The 16,991-nt window shown below is 40.1% G+C and overlaps 1 protein-coding gene across 1 annotated transcript in view; it reads left to right on the forward strand.

The window, feature by feature from the left end:
* The window catches only part of nbas (NBAS subunit of NRZ tethering complex), a 107,057-nt gene that overhangs the window by 26,500 nt on the left and 63,566 nt on the right, over positions 1-16,991 (forward strand). Inside the window, 13 exon segments of the mRNA XM_008313261.3 lie at positions 831-909; positions 3,571-3,675; positions 3,899-4,035; positions 5,986-6,072; positions 6,965-7,118; positions 9,956-10,141; positions 11,599-11,772; positions 11,981-12,114; positions 14,709-14,771; positions 15,910-16,032; positions 16,124-16,226; positions 16,467-16,544; positions 16,678-16,832. Of these exon segments, the coding sequence (XP_008311483.1) occupies positions 831-909; positions 3,571-3,675; positions 3,899-4,035; positions 5,986-6,072; positions 6,965-7,118; positions 9,956-10,141; positions 11,599-11,772; positions 11,981-12,114; positions 14,709-14,771; positions 15,910-16,032; positions 16,124-16,226; positions 16,467-16,544; positions 16,678-16,832 (1,578 nt within the window).

Consider the following 16,991-nt stretch of genomic DNA (forward strand, 5'->3'; position numbering starts at 1 on the left):
GCAATGTATTTCAGGTGGCCCCCTGTAATGTGCCAGATAGTGTGTGTCCAGACACTGCTAATCTGTGTTATCCTGTGCAGAGAAACACCTCATAAAGCAGACAGCACACACGGTAATGAGGGATTAGGGATTAAGACGGCAGTGAAAGGTCAGCTCCACTGCGGCCACACTGCGGTTTATCCAGGCCAAAATGTCAGAGATATTTGGCTGCTGCCTGACGTGCTCACACTGGTGTTCATCTGAACAGATTCAGGAGTGTGGGCTGTGTACACACAATATAAACCCACACCACTTGCTTTTTTTATTTTTAGTTCTCTTTTCTAAACCTTGTGCATACTTTGAATGATTGAACTGTAGTTAGATCTCATAAAGCCCAGCCCTTTGATGTTTGTGGTCATTCAGTTTATTTATAGCTGTGATTAAATGACATTGAAAATAGCCTTGGTTCACCGGGGGCACTCACTCAACTCGTTGACAACTAGCTTCCCATACATAACAACCGAAGAGTTCTTATGGTTATAAGGAGTTGATTTGTCGCTCTAACAAAAAAAGAGAAGGTGTTTCTGGGTCCTCTGTGGTGCTATAAACACTGGCCCTGAATACTGTTATAGACTCCAGGTCTCTGCAGCTACACTATATAATTTACAGTTAAATTAAACATTGTGTGTGAGAGCACGGCATAGGACGCAGGCTCGATAAAATAAATGCTGTTTGAAAAAAATGATAAAAGGTGATTCAGGTTATTTAAGTTAAAAAATGAGCCTTTGTAAATATGTTGTGTGCAATGTTAATTTGTATGTCTGTCTGTACGTATTTTTGTCTTTTCTCAGACTTACCCTGGAGCAGAAGGAGCTCTGTCGCAGTAGATTGAAGTTACTGGCCTACCTAGACCGCCTGGCCACGTATGAGGTACCAACAGCCTCTCACATGATTCATACACATGATTATCAAACATTTATACAGAAAAAAATGATAAGCCCACCGTTATTATAACCTGAATACTTATTTAAGAACAGTTGTGAGCATATTCGTTTGTTCATCTGTTGCAGCTTTTCTCCACTTCTCCACTTGTATTCAGACTGTGTGCCTCTGAGTCTTCTTTACTGGGTTTAAATGAGGTGAATGGATTGTCCATTCAAAAAGTTCCCACCTTTACCTGTGTATTACTAGAACATTGAATATTTTAATATCATCATTATACCTGTTATTTTGTATAGTACTGTAAGTACTGGTACTGGAGTAAAAACATCATCATACTGTTTTTGTTTTTGTGGAGATCCTGACCAATCCTGACGTTCTATCATCTTTACTGAAATCGTGAGCAGCTTCTTTATTCTTATCCTTAAAATTGTCTCTGGAACACACACGTCTTCCTTTCTTACCAAGTTATTAAAGGTAATTGCAATGAAGCACCAATTATTCTTTTTGTCCTAAAATGACATTTCATACAGTCAGTTTAATTAATTTTTGAGTTGACCGCTCTTACTGATGGTGCTATTCTTTTTATATATTATTATTATTATAAATTCCTCACGTTCATCGACACAACACTTGTTACTATGGAAACCTACAGCAATTAATTACTCAAAGCATCTCGGAATGTCTGCAAGTAGCCTTAATAATATTTTACTCACATGTATTTTACTTTTAATTACCACTCATTATTTAGTTTTTTAACTACTACTGATTTCAGGGTTCATACGAACACAATGGAGAGCTCTGGGTGGAAATATTGTGTTATTATATTTTATATTTAACTAAAAATCCTTTTCACAATTTTTTTAAGCTTAAACAACTTTTCACACTTTTCTGGAATAGTTTATTGATTCCACAGTCAATTGTCTTAGTTTTGCCTGTAAAAGGATGATTAATATGATGTGTGAATAAATAGGCTGCCTAAAGTGCTGCTGTCTGCACTGACAGCCAGCAGCACTTTTGTCTGTCCGTCAGTTTCTACACTGTATTGATTAAAGACAAAACGAGTTCATTCCGTCTGACAGCAGTGAGAATGAAATACAGATGAATTTGTCCGCATGAAAATAATCTTTACTTTTATCACGACTGATTGAAGAACTTGTCAGTTGTTCTCCGGTGTCAATGTGGACATTACTGTAGCTGAAACCATGGTCAGTACAGGGGCCACCGGACTCATCAGCAGAGACTTTAAGGATCTAAACTACACACTCATTATGACATCAGAGCTCATGAGATCCAGGCCGGTGTCTAAGAGACTCCACGGGAATTATATGGGATTCTATTATTTATTCATTTACATGGCAGAGTAACCCAGTTTAGCCTGAATCTTGTTTGCTGTAATTGTTAACCTCAACCTTTTTTCCTATTTCATCAACGTTCACTTTAAAAGGGCTTTAATACTCCTATTGGTCTGTTTTCTACGGCTCTTGTCAAAAGGAATACAATTCATTTTTGAATGGAATGACTCTGAATCCAGAGTCTATGCACTGGATCAGAACATTTAGATTTGATTTTAAACTCATTGTCCCATAATACAAAAAACTATTTCAATAGCACATTTATATGCTGATCTCTTTGATAACGATGCAGTATAAGCTGCAGGTGCATTTTTCTAACACTAACTGATTGTAAAATTAGAGTAGAGGCTGTGGATTTATTTCAGTTAAAGAGAAAATGAAGCGGATTTTTTGATTCATTCATTTATCATTTTTCATTCATTCTGCCTTTACAAATACACTTTTCACTGTAAAACTAACTGAAATCATACTCTTAGCTGAAGACACAAAAAACTTGTACTAGATAACACTGATGGACAGGGAGTTATTGATATCATATTCTAAAGGGGGCAGTTCAGATTTGACTTGCTAAATATTCAGCTCAGACAAAATGACGTCTCTCCCTATTGCTCTCTCTATTGCTCTCTCTCTCTCTCTCTTTCTCTCTCTCTCTCTCTCTCTCTCTCTCTCTCTCTCACTCACTCACTCTGTTTTTGTCCCTCTGTGTCTCTCTTCATTCAGACATTGTCATGGTAACTTCAGCAGATTTCCTTTTTTTGCCCCAATCCATTCACACCGACTGTCTATGAATATGATATTAGAGTTTTTATCATTCCCAGTCGGGCTGGCTGTGTCTGCGTACAGCCCATTCAAAGGCCATCTATCAGAAAACACATGGCTCTGCCCCAACACTCACTCACTGACACACATAAACACACATACAGTACACAGACACACACCGAAAAGAACATTACTTTTGAAGAGGACACACAAGACACACAATATTCCTGAATTTACAACACACACAGACACACACACTTATATTCTCTCGTAGATTCTTCAGATGTACCACCCAAAATAGACAAGACAGCTGTGTGCCTGAAAGTTTGAACGTTCTGACTGTTGACTTTGCCTGAGTGGATTCATCTGCAGTCACATCACCTGCTCTGCTCTTGTCTTTACTTTGACTTTCAATACATCTGCGTCAAGATTATTATTTTTTTTATAAACCAGACTTGTATTCAATCTCTTTTTTTATCTTTTTCACTCACCCTGCAACTCTCTGCTCCCCCCTCCCTTTTCCACCTCGCCCACCCAGGAGATACTCGGAGGTCCTCATGCTGCAGAGCAGAAGTACGATGCTGAGTTTTTCAAGAAGTTCCGCAGTCAAAATATTGTTTTATCAGCAAGAAACTATGCCAGGGTAAGATCACATTTGAACCAGGTCCATGTGCTGCTTAAATAATCTGTTAATCGATGTTAATGTTTGTTAGCACCTACAGTGTATTAGTCCAGACCAAATGCAGCTTTAATATTATGATGTGGAATAAAATAATTTTCTCTGTGTATATTATTTTTGTATTGCATTATATTTGAGCTTAAAGTCAATTTAATAATCATGCTTGACATATCTTTTTTTTCTACAGGAGAGTAACGTTCAGGCTTTGGACATTCTCTTCACATACCATGGAGCAGACCTCCTCCAGCACCGCCTTGCTGTGCTGTACAATTTCCCAGAAACCACCTCTCCACATGAGTACACTATCCTGCTGCCAGAGGCTTGGTGAGAAACCAGTGACTGGAACTTATCATCAGCTACACTTTCAGTTTTGTCTTTTAAATCAGTGAAATCAAAGAGGTCTGTGGTCACAGACATCATGTGTCGTCACTGACATTAAACCACAGACCCTGTTGATTTGTACTTGATCAAAGGTCAAGTCAAGGTCAAGATCAACTTTATTAATTTGCTCACCATTTACCAAATATTGCATTTGGTTTATTAAATATGGTTAAAACATAAATTGGTAATAAAACATATTTCCCTTAAACTTCCCCAGTTAAACTGACATCAACATTAAACTCCACCCTGTATGTTTCACTGTGGGGCTGGTGTTCTATGGGTTAAATTCCCCTCCTTTCTCCTCTAGTTGTAGGCAGCTCCTCTGTGTCAACAAACTCTTGTTGTTTCCATATATCAAATATATCTGATACAGTATTTTCAAGACAACATTTGGTCTTTGTAGTCAGGACCACAGATAAAGTCATAAATCTTTAGAAGATTAGAAACATTTAAAGGACAAGAATACATTTTAAATTAAAGTTATCATCTAGCTGCATCTAGCTTTGGGACTAGATCAGCAGTGAGAGGGAAGGAATTTAGAAAGAGGTTGAGAGAAAAGGATGATGGGGGAGTGTTTTGGAGGGAAGGGAATAATTTCTCAGTCCCTTACGGTTTAGCAGCAGACATGACAGATTCCTTACCCCTCCCCCCCGGCCCCCCCGCCTGTATCCCCTTCCTTGAAAAATTCCCACATTCTGCTTGTCAAACAGTGCATTAACATTCCCACGAATAAACACATGTACAGTGTCAAAGTCCCCTGGAGTCAGGAGCTAAAATAAATTTACTGTGTAGGAATAATTGTCCGTACAGTACACACACACACACACACACACACACACACACACACACACGTTCACATTTACTGCACCCTTTTATTAGCCACGTCTGAGTTTGTATGGAGGTCAGGTGACTGTGGCTTTGCAGTGGGCATCCATCATGGCTCTGCTGCTCTGGGGCAGTTTCCTATTTTCCCCAGCCTGTGAGCACCAACTGCTGCCTCCACCACACTCACTCCTAAACACTGCGGCAGACAGAGCCGGCACGAGCCATCTGTTAGGATCTTACTCTGTCTATAGCAAAGTCTTGCTTCAGTGGAAGGTGGAAAATATTCCCATGTACTATTGATCAGGTTGTAAAGGAAAGCTCCACACATGGCAGGATACAGAAAAGTTGTATTTTCATGCAAACTTTGCCCTGTGGCTCTGAAAAAGGTGGGGACAGGAAGAATGACCCGATGCTTAGAAGGAATGAATAACGGGATACATTATAGAAAACGAATTACTTTCATCAATATTTAATGGAGTGTTCACATCGATGTTTGCTCTCCATCCTTAGACTTAATAAAGAAGGGAACCCAGATTGAGAGTAGGTCAGTTTCTAGAAATCAAAAAAGTGAGACCTCAATTTTTTAATGTGTGTTAGGGGCCGAGACAAAAACCAACTGTGTGGTTCTTCAATATCACATATAGCACTCATGTTGAAGAATGTACTGACTGTATACTTGTTGTTAGCAGTCATTCTTTACTCTTGATTGTCTTTTCATGTTTGCTTCCTGCTTATCTTCTTTACTCCACTCGAAGAGACAAAGAAAAAGTGAGGCTTTGCTCTGACACAGAATTGGGAAAATAAAAATCCTCACATTTTACAACCAACACACAGCTCAGATGCTTCTCTAAAGTTTTTGTTAGAATTGTTTACTGATGCACAATCATTTTTTCTCCCCTGGTACCTGTCATTTTTTATTTTCCATTATGGCTACCTTTTCCCTGGTTTTTTTTTTTTTACATGTTTTAGTCTGTTGTCTGTGTCTGTGTGGGTTTGTGGTTATAGGTGCCTCATGTATATTTTCTCCAAAGCCGATCTTTTTTTTAACTGACATTTTCTCTATTCCAGTCTTGATGACAGAGGGGAGTTGGTGTTAATTCCATGGGATGAGCAGAGGCACAGAGAGATGGACTGGTGTGAGACAGAGGAGTGCAGGTAAGTCTTCTGATTGAAAAAAGAAATCTAGACAGAACTGTCTATGAAGATTCTCATCCAGGTCATGGTCAAGTTTAAAAAGTTCTGTTAGGCAACTGGACGTGAATTTGCTAAAATTCTGAACTGAAGAAGCCTCTTGGATTAGAGGTGAAATGTCTTCTTTTAGAAAATTCACGTCCAGTTGCCTAACAGAACTTTTTAAACTCTAGACAGGTGGAACAACTGTTTTGTTGGACAAAAAAAAGCAGAGTTAAGATTAGATACCACTTAAAGCTCGTGGTACTGATAAGTTTGTTCCCAACTCATTTTCTTTATTTCTATTCTTATTGTCATTTTAATTCTCATTTCTTTACTTCCCAATCAATCAGACGATAGCAAAGTTGTTTTTAATCCTTTCTGACCTTATTTCTTCTTCAAACCCCATTGTAATTTAATTCTGTTAATGATCCAAATCTCAAAAATTGAATGGGTTTTTTTTTTTTATTAAAGAAGGTGGAATAATTTCCCTAAACGACAGGGTTGTGTTGTGATTTATAAACTTTCTTCAGATGAGAATAATTGGTTCAGCTGTTTGCGACTATTTTCAGCTCCTGATTTTGTGCTCCTCTGAGTCTTCACAGCATCAAGACAGCATTTTCGCCTGTGATTTATGGCAAACTGCAGCACCTATTTTCCATGTAATGAAAAAACCTGTCACCCAAAACAAGGGCGTGACTGTCGCTGTTTAGTTGTTTGCATCTTTATAGTGTACAGAAGTACTTTATCTACGTCAGGCACTGAAAGAAAAATACAACTGTTGAGTGTTGATGATGAGAAGAAAACTGGAAACTCCTTAATTAACTTAAATACAAAGTAAATGAGATCCACATTTACAAAAAAAAATCATTTTCAGAGCTGTCCTGGACCAGAACTTGTCTGATGACGACAGTTTCTTGTATGAAGAGGTTCCAGAGCTGCTGAGATTCCGGACTGCCACACCTTCCATTGAGCTTCTGGCTGACTGGTATCAGAGCAGAGCCCAGGATATTGAGTCCTGCTCCAAACAGGTACAACACATTCCTAATAAGCTACACCAGGGGTCTCAAACTGCAATCAGTTGGGGACCATAACATTCCAAAAGTGTTTTAATTAACTGCTAAAATATGGCCCTTTCTCTGTGGACAGACACATGCCAGCACGACTGTTTTTCTGGAAGAGTTTTCCAAGCACTTTAACTCATAGCAGTTACTACTTACAGAGAATTATGGGAGTTTTTGACCTAACTTTCACCTACCTTTTACTCCCCCTGCCTCGCTGTTTCAAAGGCTTAGAATCAGAAGCATCTTGAAGAAATGTCTCTTTTAAGGTGAACCATTTTTCAGACCACACTAAAGTTCAATTTTCAGGCTCCCTAAAGCTTGAATTAAATTCACAGCAAGGCAGCGGCAGAATGAAATGTCAGTAGACATCTGGAAATGGCCAAGATTATTGCTGCCACACATTTCTTACTTTTTGCAGCTTTATTGAAGAAGAAATGTGTGATGAGCTGAAATTCAGACCAAAGCAGAAACACAGCAAAACCTCAAGTCAAGGTCACTTTGATGCAACCTGCGACAGTTGTTAGCATTTTTGCCACTTGGATTTCTACTGAAGACAAACCAAGGCCCCTGCCGTTTGTCTTCTCCCGCTGCAGCTGAAAGTGTAACCACTCTCTCCACCCACCCTTTGTCCATTTCTTTACCAATCTCTCAGTGATGCATCAAGGTTGTGAAGACACCCTTTGTCTCAAAGGAAGGACTAACTAGGACACCGTTGAATCTTTCTACCTCATTTTCCCAATTCATCCTTTTCACTCAGAGGTAAAAAGGATGAAGGAGAGGGATTTGGCTGTGCAATGCTCTATTTTTAAGACAGCTGGGGAAATTGTGCCTTTCATCATCCGAGCATGAGTAGAAAAAAAAAAAAAACACTGAGCAACGGAATGTGTGTAAAAGGAAATCTTTGTTAATCATTAGGAATCACGGCAGCTCTGTCTTTCATTCTCCTTCTTGTTCCGTTTTAATTAGACCTCGTCTCCTTTTGCTCTTTCACACAGTACTCCCCTCCGGGACCGTCCCCAACACTTACATATGTGTCTCTCTTTTTGACACAACTCTTTTTCTCACTTTAAAACCCACACAAAGATGTGACAGAAACAGACACCGGGACAACTGTGTTGCCATTTGCCCGTTCACAACTTCCTGCCTTCTTTCATTTTTCATCTCATTTGTTCTCCCTTGTTGGTGCCCCCCCGCACTCCCGCGCCCCTTTCCCTGCCTCCCCTCATCTGCCTGTGTTTATGCTTGGTGGAGTGTTTTAATAGAGGAAAATAGGGTTTGATTAAAAGGAGCCACATCAGAGGAAACGTGAGTGTTCCAAACCAGTCTCCGAGCATCGGGGAGCGAGGCACTGAACAGGAAGATTGACACGATTACTCCGAGACGGAGAGAGAAATTGACGAGCTTGAAAATGGAAATGGGATGGAAGAAGAAGCGAAGAGGAGAAGTTACAGCGTGGCACAGAGCACATTAAAAACAGAAATGAGAGGAATGAATGGGTGTCGAGGTACAAAACTGAAATTGATCCCGGGGAACGAGTCAGTGATTGCAAAGAAGGAAAAAAAAAGGGTTGTAAAAGGTGCTAAAATAGAAATAACTACTTTTGAACAAGTGTCTGAATCGAGATGTTACATACATACAAACTGAGAATTCAAGCTCTGTTAACATAGGTAGAAATAAAGCGCTTAGAATGGATCAAACAAAAATCTCAGGAATTCTTGTGTGTGATTAGTCGTCTGATAAACAAATACCAGGCGGAGGTTAACTATCAGGACGATGCATTTTGATTATGATGCTCACACACAGTGCACCATGAAGAATAATGCAGTCAGAGATAGTGTGTGGAGAAATGTTAACATCTGAATTGTATGCAGTTAGTAGAGGAGTCCACCCTGGAGAACGGGACAGAGATAAGCAGGCAGCAGAGGAGAGAATTCAGAGGATCTTCACTCACACTAAGATCAATCCAGTCCTCGCTTCCTCTCTCGTTCTGTCTAATTGCTCTGGTGCTGAATGAAAGTGATTTTTTTTTCCCTTTTCTTCCTTGTTGGTCTAATTCACAAAATTAAAGCAAATGTTTTTTATTTGCACCAGGATAAATTGTAGATGATGTGGTCGTGGAGTGTGTTTGTGAGGTGCAGAGAAAAGCAATCATCACTACAGATGTCTGGCTGCTCCTGCTATCGATTGGTTTATATCCACAGGTTGCAGAGCTTCAATTGGCTGGGCATGCTGCCATCTTATTGGCGGTTGGATATGGATTGGTTGCTCTTTTGGGAGAACATTTTGTCAATCGGAGCAAAAGGAAATCCTCACATTTATTGGTCCAAGAGTATGAATCGGAGTGGTGAATGCTGTGTGAGGTGTGTGTGTTCCAGGATTCAATTGCAGTTTTTCTGCAGTTTTCCTCTGTTGGCAGCAGGGACAGCTATTTTCACCCAGTTAAATGAACTGTGTTCTGTAACACAGACAGTGAAGTAGGAACGTTGACAGCTTGTAGCAAAACACTGCTGTACAGCTGCTTTACGTTATCCAGGGTAACCAGCAAGGTACTGTAATTGTCACAAATGTCACCAAGAGATTAAACACTGTCGATTTACACTGGTCTGGATTCTGTAGTGCAGTGAGTTTTTTGTATTCTGTCGTTCTGAGTCATTAAATGCTGAAATGTATTTTTCATCATGAAGCCTAATTTTGATAAGTATTTGGTCATGGCTACTTTGTACTTAAACATTGTTTTTTTAATATTCACACTTATACACTGTTATTCCTGATGCACTTATACATTCTGCCTCACTCTCCATCAGGTGGATTGTGCACTGTCACTGGTGCGTCTTGGGAAAGAACGGGAGATCCCAGGTCTCAACCTCCTGTGTGATGACCTGGTCACCATGGAGACGCTTGTATATGAAACAACATGTGACCTGAGTTTGACGTTTAAGGACCTGCAGCAGTTAGATGACATTGACAAGCTCCGCCTGCTCATGAAAAATGTAAGTGAGAAGGAGTGAATTTCTCCTTTTCAAATGTCACTTTGGATCAATTGTTTTTCACACTTCTGTTTTTTTATCAAATAAAATTAAAGAAGCTTCACTGACTTTAAGGTATAGTTCACAATAGGAACTTGCTGATGACCTTATTTTCCTACTTTAGGAATAACTAGAATTTACCAGTTTAAGAAAAACTGTATTGCAATTTTTGATCCCAGTCTCTTGTACCAGTACAGTATTATTGCCTGACATAATGTATGCCAACTTCAGTATGAGACTGAACCAGGAGTTGATTCCTGCTATGAAGTGAATTTACTATTTATTCACCAGCAGAAAACAAGTTCCTTTTCCCTTTTTGAATTTCCTGACATTTAACAACAGTAGCTTCTCTATTCACATTCACCAAGAGAGCTCTGAAAGTCAGTCTGTAGCAGTTAGTACAGTTACAAGTCCCCTTGGAATACATAATACGAGCTGTCCACTAAATTGTCACTTAAAAGTGCCAGCTTCAGCCTGAGAGGACCACTGCCAGCCGAATGTGCCATGCAGGCAGGCTGCCAGCGAATGTGGTTGAATGCACCAACACATGCTGTTTGATTGGTTCTCCTGCTCGAAAATAATGTTTATGTGAATGCGCAAGTTTGGAGTCGGCAGCTGAATGTTTTATTCACTCTAGTTTTATGTCAAGATGCTCTTTTTTTCTTCCAAATAATGACTGGCATGGGATTGGTGCAACATCCTGCCGTGAACGAACATGAAGCTGACCGCTGAACACATGCTGTATGTAAATATACTGGCATCTGCAATGGACTTATTTTTTACTCCAGGGGTTACAGCATGGCCCCTGTTCAGGGGATGGAGCCCCAGGTGACAGCCTGTGTGAGCTGGTCCTCTACAAAATGTACAGAGTTAACATAAAAAAATGTTTTTTTTTCTTTTTATGTCAGTGACAAAATCTTTCTGTTCTTTCCTCTCAGTAATAGACATTTTGTTGGACAGTTATATATATGAAGGCAGAGTTAACACAGTGATATAGTACAATACATTTACTCTATGTCAGACACCGTCGCCTCTGTGATTCAACTTGAAGAAGTTGTGGGAGTAAGTCGTGAAAGTAATTAACAGATAGAAATTGCTTTGCATTTGGTTAGATTTGCTACTTTATACGTGGGTTTTTTAATTTACAAAATTCATGATGCGAGAATAAAGACCAAGGAGCATAGTAATGAAACAGTGACTAAGATAGCCCTGACCTCAGATCAGATCAATATCTTTTTTACCTCGTCTTAATAAAAAGCGAACTGTAACCTGGAGTGTTTTTTAAGGTAGAGAAGAACCAGAACTTTATAATAAACGTTCATTTTCTGCTGCCTAAACTAATGTTATATAAATGGAGTGTCGAGTGAGTCAAGGTCTCTTTTATACTAATCTTTTTCCCATCATAATCCTTGTATCAACAGTCCAACACTGAGCGCTATGTGAAAGACACATTCCAGTGGATGGTGCCATTCCTGCACCGCTGTGAGGGACAGAGGGAGGGCGCTGCTCAGTCTCTGCTCAGGGAATACCTGGTCGGCCTGGCCGAGCGAGACCTCGCTCTTCCCCTGCTCATCTTCCAACACTCTAAACCTGATGCAAGTGTCCGAGAACACACACACACACACACACACACACCGAGATTATGTCCATGTATAAACCCAGTATTTGGCAACAAGTGCTCAGTCAATGTCAGGTCCAGTGTGTTGTAAAACAGAAAGCACACATACCAACAAACAGTTGTATGTACAGTACACTCAACTACACACACACACGGGCTGACTTTTTTTTTCTACTCCTCTGCAGTGTCAGCAGAAAATCCTCGGTGACCCAGACCAGCTGATGACAGTGGCTCTGGAGTGTATTTACAGCTGTGAGAGGGACGACCAGCTCAGCCTGTGTTACGACATACTGGAATGTCTGCCGCAGAGAGGCTACGGGTCAGGCACCCATACACACACGCACACAGACACGATCGATGGGAAAAAAACATTTCGAATAGGCAGCAAAGATATTTGAACCACTGCAACATAGAGTAGAAAAACTGGACTTCATACTGTACATCTGTATCATCCTTTACTTTACTTATCTTTCCTTTTCCTTTCTTTCTTTCAACCCACCTCTCCTTTTCTCTGGTTACCATTTCTTTCCTTTCTTTTCCGCCCTTTTCCTCTCCTCTCCTCTATTTTCCTTTCCTCTATTTTCTTTCTTTTCCTTTTCTTTCCATTTTTTTCATTGACCCCGTCCTCTTTCCACTAGCCTCTCAGTAGCGTATTTTATTTTATATATCAAGAGGTCTTGTCCTCTGAGTCTCCCACCGGTCTGTGCTCGTATGCAGTCAATTTGAAAAGAATGAGCTCCAATTGAAGACTATGAAGGAGAAAAGGCAGAAGCAGGAAAAAGGCAAAGGTGTGAATCAAATGTTTGTTGCCGGTGTCAGTGTGAGTCTATTCCAGCTGTGAACACCTTAATTGGTTCATCGAATTACCGCTGGAAGAGAGGCTTGTTTTCTCTGCTGCATGAAACCACCAAACTTTTCGGCATATCACTGTTTGACCTTTTCAACTGTATCTAATGGCTGGTTTTAGCTCCTCTGTGGCGTGCTGTGCTCTGATAATATTTATTTACGCTGCCCACTCACAGCAGGGGATACACAGTGCTGGAACGAGACTGTATTAAACTGCCCGACAACTGGGCCACTCTTAGCCACAGCATCTCATTGCGTTAAACTGAATCAAGTTTTTTCTGCACCAATTAAAAGCTAATCAGCTGTAAACGACTTCTCCTGGGTTAGGGTTAGGGAAGATTATTTTGTGAAGAGTTCTCACACATTTCAGTCTCATCTTCTTGGTTTAATCAACACAATCACTTCTAAATAAATCAAAACATTTTTAAAGGTTAATGCAGACTGCAGTACATTAACACTTCACCACAGTTTGGCATCACTATGGATTTTTTGACAACTACTAACACTAAGGCAATAATAATATCCTGCAATATATGCTAGTTGTTGCACAGACATCTATATTTGCTCTACTGTATGCAGAAAGTGAAAGTATTTATGGTGGTTAATTCTAGGTATTTTTTTTTTTTGTTGATCAGAAACTGACACTTAAAACTACGGTAATAATAAAAATTAAAATAATACATTTTAAAATGTCAATGAAACTATGTCCTTAATTACAACCATAATAATACGTCGCTCTGTAAAAGTATTTTTTTTATTTCTACTTCCTCTTATTATTTTCTACTGCTATTATGCAAACATATGACATCTGTAGTTAGAGGACACTGTGGTCAGGTGTAGGAGGAGACAGACCTTTTATTGACAGTTCACTTGCACCCTTACAAAAAACATGCACTGACTCACTTGATTGACTATAATCACACAGTTACACGGATCACGTGTCGTGTAGATGATCTGCTGCTAATTGCCACGGCAACTGAAATATTCTTCACTATCAAGATGTAGTTCCCTAATTGCCATTAAATTGAAGCAGTTGTACTTTTTAACTATTCAGAATGAGTGGTATTAAAAATACATGCTTGCATATAATTGCATGTGCTTTGTCAGACTTTTTTTTTTCCTCTCTGATTTCCACAGTGTTTGGATTAGCGATGGTGCCGGCAGAGTGCTGTAAATGCAATGCCTTCAAATTCACATTTCTCCCAGGAGTGATTTCTCCATCCTACTAAGCTCCAAAATTGCCACCGCAGCTGAGAATATTACAGATTTGCAAGCAAGGGAGGAACTGACGACTTAATGGTTTCAACTCAATTTTCGGATATATTTTTTGGCCTAATAAGGACTAAATCTGCTGCAAAGAATGTAACATTTATTCATCCAGGGAGAGCGGGGAATGCAGAAATGGACAGAGGATTAGGTTTGACTGAGAGAGAGAGAGAGACCAAGAGTGAGGGACACACACACATGTTAGAATGAAGTGAACACAGGGGTGTAAATGGAAGGAGACAGAGGTGGAGCAGCAGAGAGTGGTCCGGATAAATGGTTTAAAAAGGCAGGTTTGTCAGTGTTTAAAAGCAAGGCTCACAAAACAGAAACGCACAAAGATGTTTTTTTTTTTTTCCATCAGTGGAACTCAGGTCACCCTGACCCAGAATCCTTTGCCTCGGGGCAGAGCATTATGGGGTTTTATTTTTAGTGGGGAATCAGTACATGCTTACAGTGGCCACAACACCCACTCATACAGTACACTGCGTACACACACAACACACATACACTCACACACACACACACACAAACCATTGCTCACTGCAAATCTTTGGAGTTAGTTAATCTGTGTTTTACATGTTTAATAATCCCAAACTCTGCATTTCATTGGTATAATCCGGGTTTGTGATATTTGGTGCATGTTTAGGCTGTATATCCTCCCACTTTTTTGCACACCGGCTCTAATCTGTTGGGTATTATGAGCAACAAGGGGTGGCGTTTTTTGCCAAAAGCTGTTACATATTTTATTAAGAGTACCGACTCAGAATAAATGATGTTTTTCTCCATGTTTTTTGTCTACAGACCAGAGACGGGTGTCACTGCATCACTCCATGATCAAGTGGACAAATTAGAGAAGCATCTCAGGTACAGCAGCAAACTTTCAACATGCTCTCATGTCTCTGTCCTTTTTGTTCTATTTGTGATGTAAATGAAGAAATTGGTATCAAATAGTTTTAAACTCAGATGAGAGGACTGGCTGATTCCCTTTTGTCCACTCAGATCTTTTCATTGAATGGCTTTGAATTCTGAATCTTTGTTGAGCAAAGCATGTATTTATTGATTATTGCCGCATGACTCTAAATGTTTTTTAATTTGTTGCCTTGCTCAATACTTGAAGCTGATGGAAATCAACAGAAAAAACAAACACACAAATAAAACAAACTAATACTAATATAACATATTAAGAAAATATGCCTCCAAAAACTGTGCTGTTCAAGTGAAATACATGTAACTGGTAAAAATGTCTCTGTCTTTCTAAACAAAACCTATGTTAAATCCCACAAAGACACTCTTCTGGTGTAAGAAAGTGTGTTTGTTAAAGCTTCAGAGTGTGGTCCTACATATATAGAGTTGTCCCGCCCTCTTTTCCTCATTCACACGGACACAGACACCCAGATGAATCAGGCAGTTCATATAAAATATCTGCTCAGGGAGGTCCTCTAGAATAAAAGCTGTTTGTAGATGTTGCCTCTTTCACTTGCTGCTACATTCATAAGTCAACACCCAGACGCTCCCACACACACATTTCAGTTAAAATGCACAGGGTTGTAAATATCCAACACACTCCTCTTTACTATGCTAATGAGCTGCAGCACAGAGCAAACATCTGTAGCAGCACGACCCCACGTCGAGACCCACTGCCATGTTTTAAATCCACACCAACACATACATGCACACACGTGCCCTAGCACACAAATGCGCAGACAGGCTGTTGTGATCATCTGCATCGTGTCGTACTTCAGTCTTTCATTTCACTTCCTCCACCTGCACCGTGGCTCATCAGTGACTTTCTGTTGCCAAAATAATGAACAGCTTAGAGCGAACACATCCGCAGTCCAACTTTCACTTGGATTCTTTTCAACTTTTCCCCCTGATGTTTCTTCTTCTTTTTTTGGCTATACCGACCGCTGCCAGCTATACTGTGTGCTCGGTTTGCTCAAATAGCGTTTCGAATTTAAATCAGTCAAAAGTGTTTGTCTCTGCTTGTGCTCACATTTGTTAGTGTGGTAGAGATTCTGGAGAAACACGGTCTACAGAAACCAATCTCGTACGTGAGGAACAGCCAGAACAGTGAGGAGGAGGCTCATCAACTGATGGTCAAACTGTGCCGCCACACTGGCCGCAAGTACTTGAATGTCCAAATACTCTCACATCAACGGTACATGGAATGGCCTTCAAGATGACTTGGGAATTGACGCATTTGTGTTTGGGTTTAGAAACCCTCCAGTCAGTGAGACGGTGTGGAGAGGACTTCTGCAGGACCTGCTGGATATGCAGCAGAACGTCTACAAATGTCTGAAAGCAGAGATGTGTCACCAGGTACTGTGTCTCACACAAAAGTTATACGTGTACATTAAACAGCTGGATAATAAGTCATCAGTGACACTGCCCAGGGAATTTCCTAATGTAAAATATGCATCATAAATCAAAAAAAAAAAAAAAAGGTTGTCAAGGACTGGTCCAACTGACTCCTCACGCCATGCATTCGGAAAGTCTTCATTAAAGTCAAATCCATGCACATAATGTTTTTTCATCAGACAACCTGTGTGTTTACTGCAGGTGTTTGTCGAGTCCCTGTTGTGCTCCAGCCGTGTGGAGAATATACGTCTGGCAGGGCAGCTCATGCACTGCTCCAAGGTACTGTATATTCACTATGGCCCTGCTTTCAGGACTGAGTTTAGCCACTGGGGGCTGCACATATTAAACCAGGCATGATGAATTTTAATGCTGCAATCTCATTGATGTCTTGATTTTGAATTAATGTTTCCAGTCGGGCCAGGATGTTCCTGTCAGCCTGTCATTCCGGGGTAAAGGTCATGCTCCAAAGGTGGCCTACCACAACAGTGTGGAATTAGTGCTGGCTGCTGCCAGAGAATACTTCAACTCTTCCACCACGCTGACGGACCCCTGCATGGGCTTGGCCAGGTGATTAATGCATCAGCATGGTGTATTTTTCATTCTGTAGAGGACTAGAGTGCATATATGCCTTATATGAGATTAGGTTTGCATTCTCTCTCTTACACACATACACACACACACACACACACACACATATATATGTGTATATATATATATATATATATA

This window comes from Cynoglossus semilaevis, chromosome 7 (assembly GCF_000523025.1).
Source record: "Cynoglossus semilaevis isolate Cse_v1.0 chromosome 7, Cse_v1.0, whole genome shotgun sequence".
NCBI lineage: Eukaryota > Metazoa > Chordata > Actinopteri > Pleuronectiformes > Cynoglossidae > Cynoglossus > Cynoglossus semilaevis.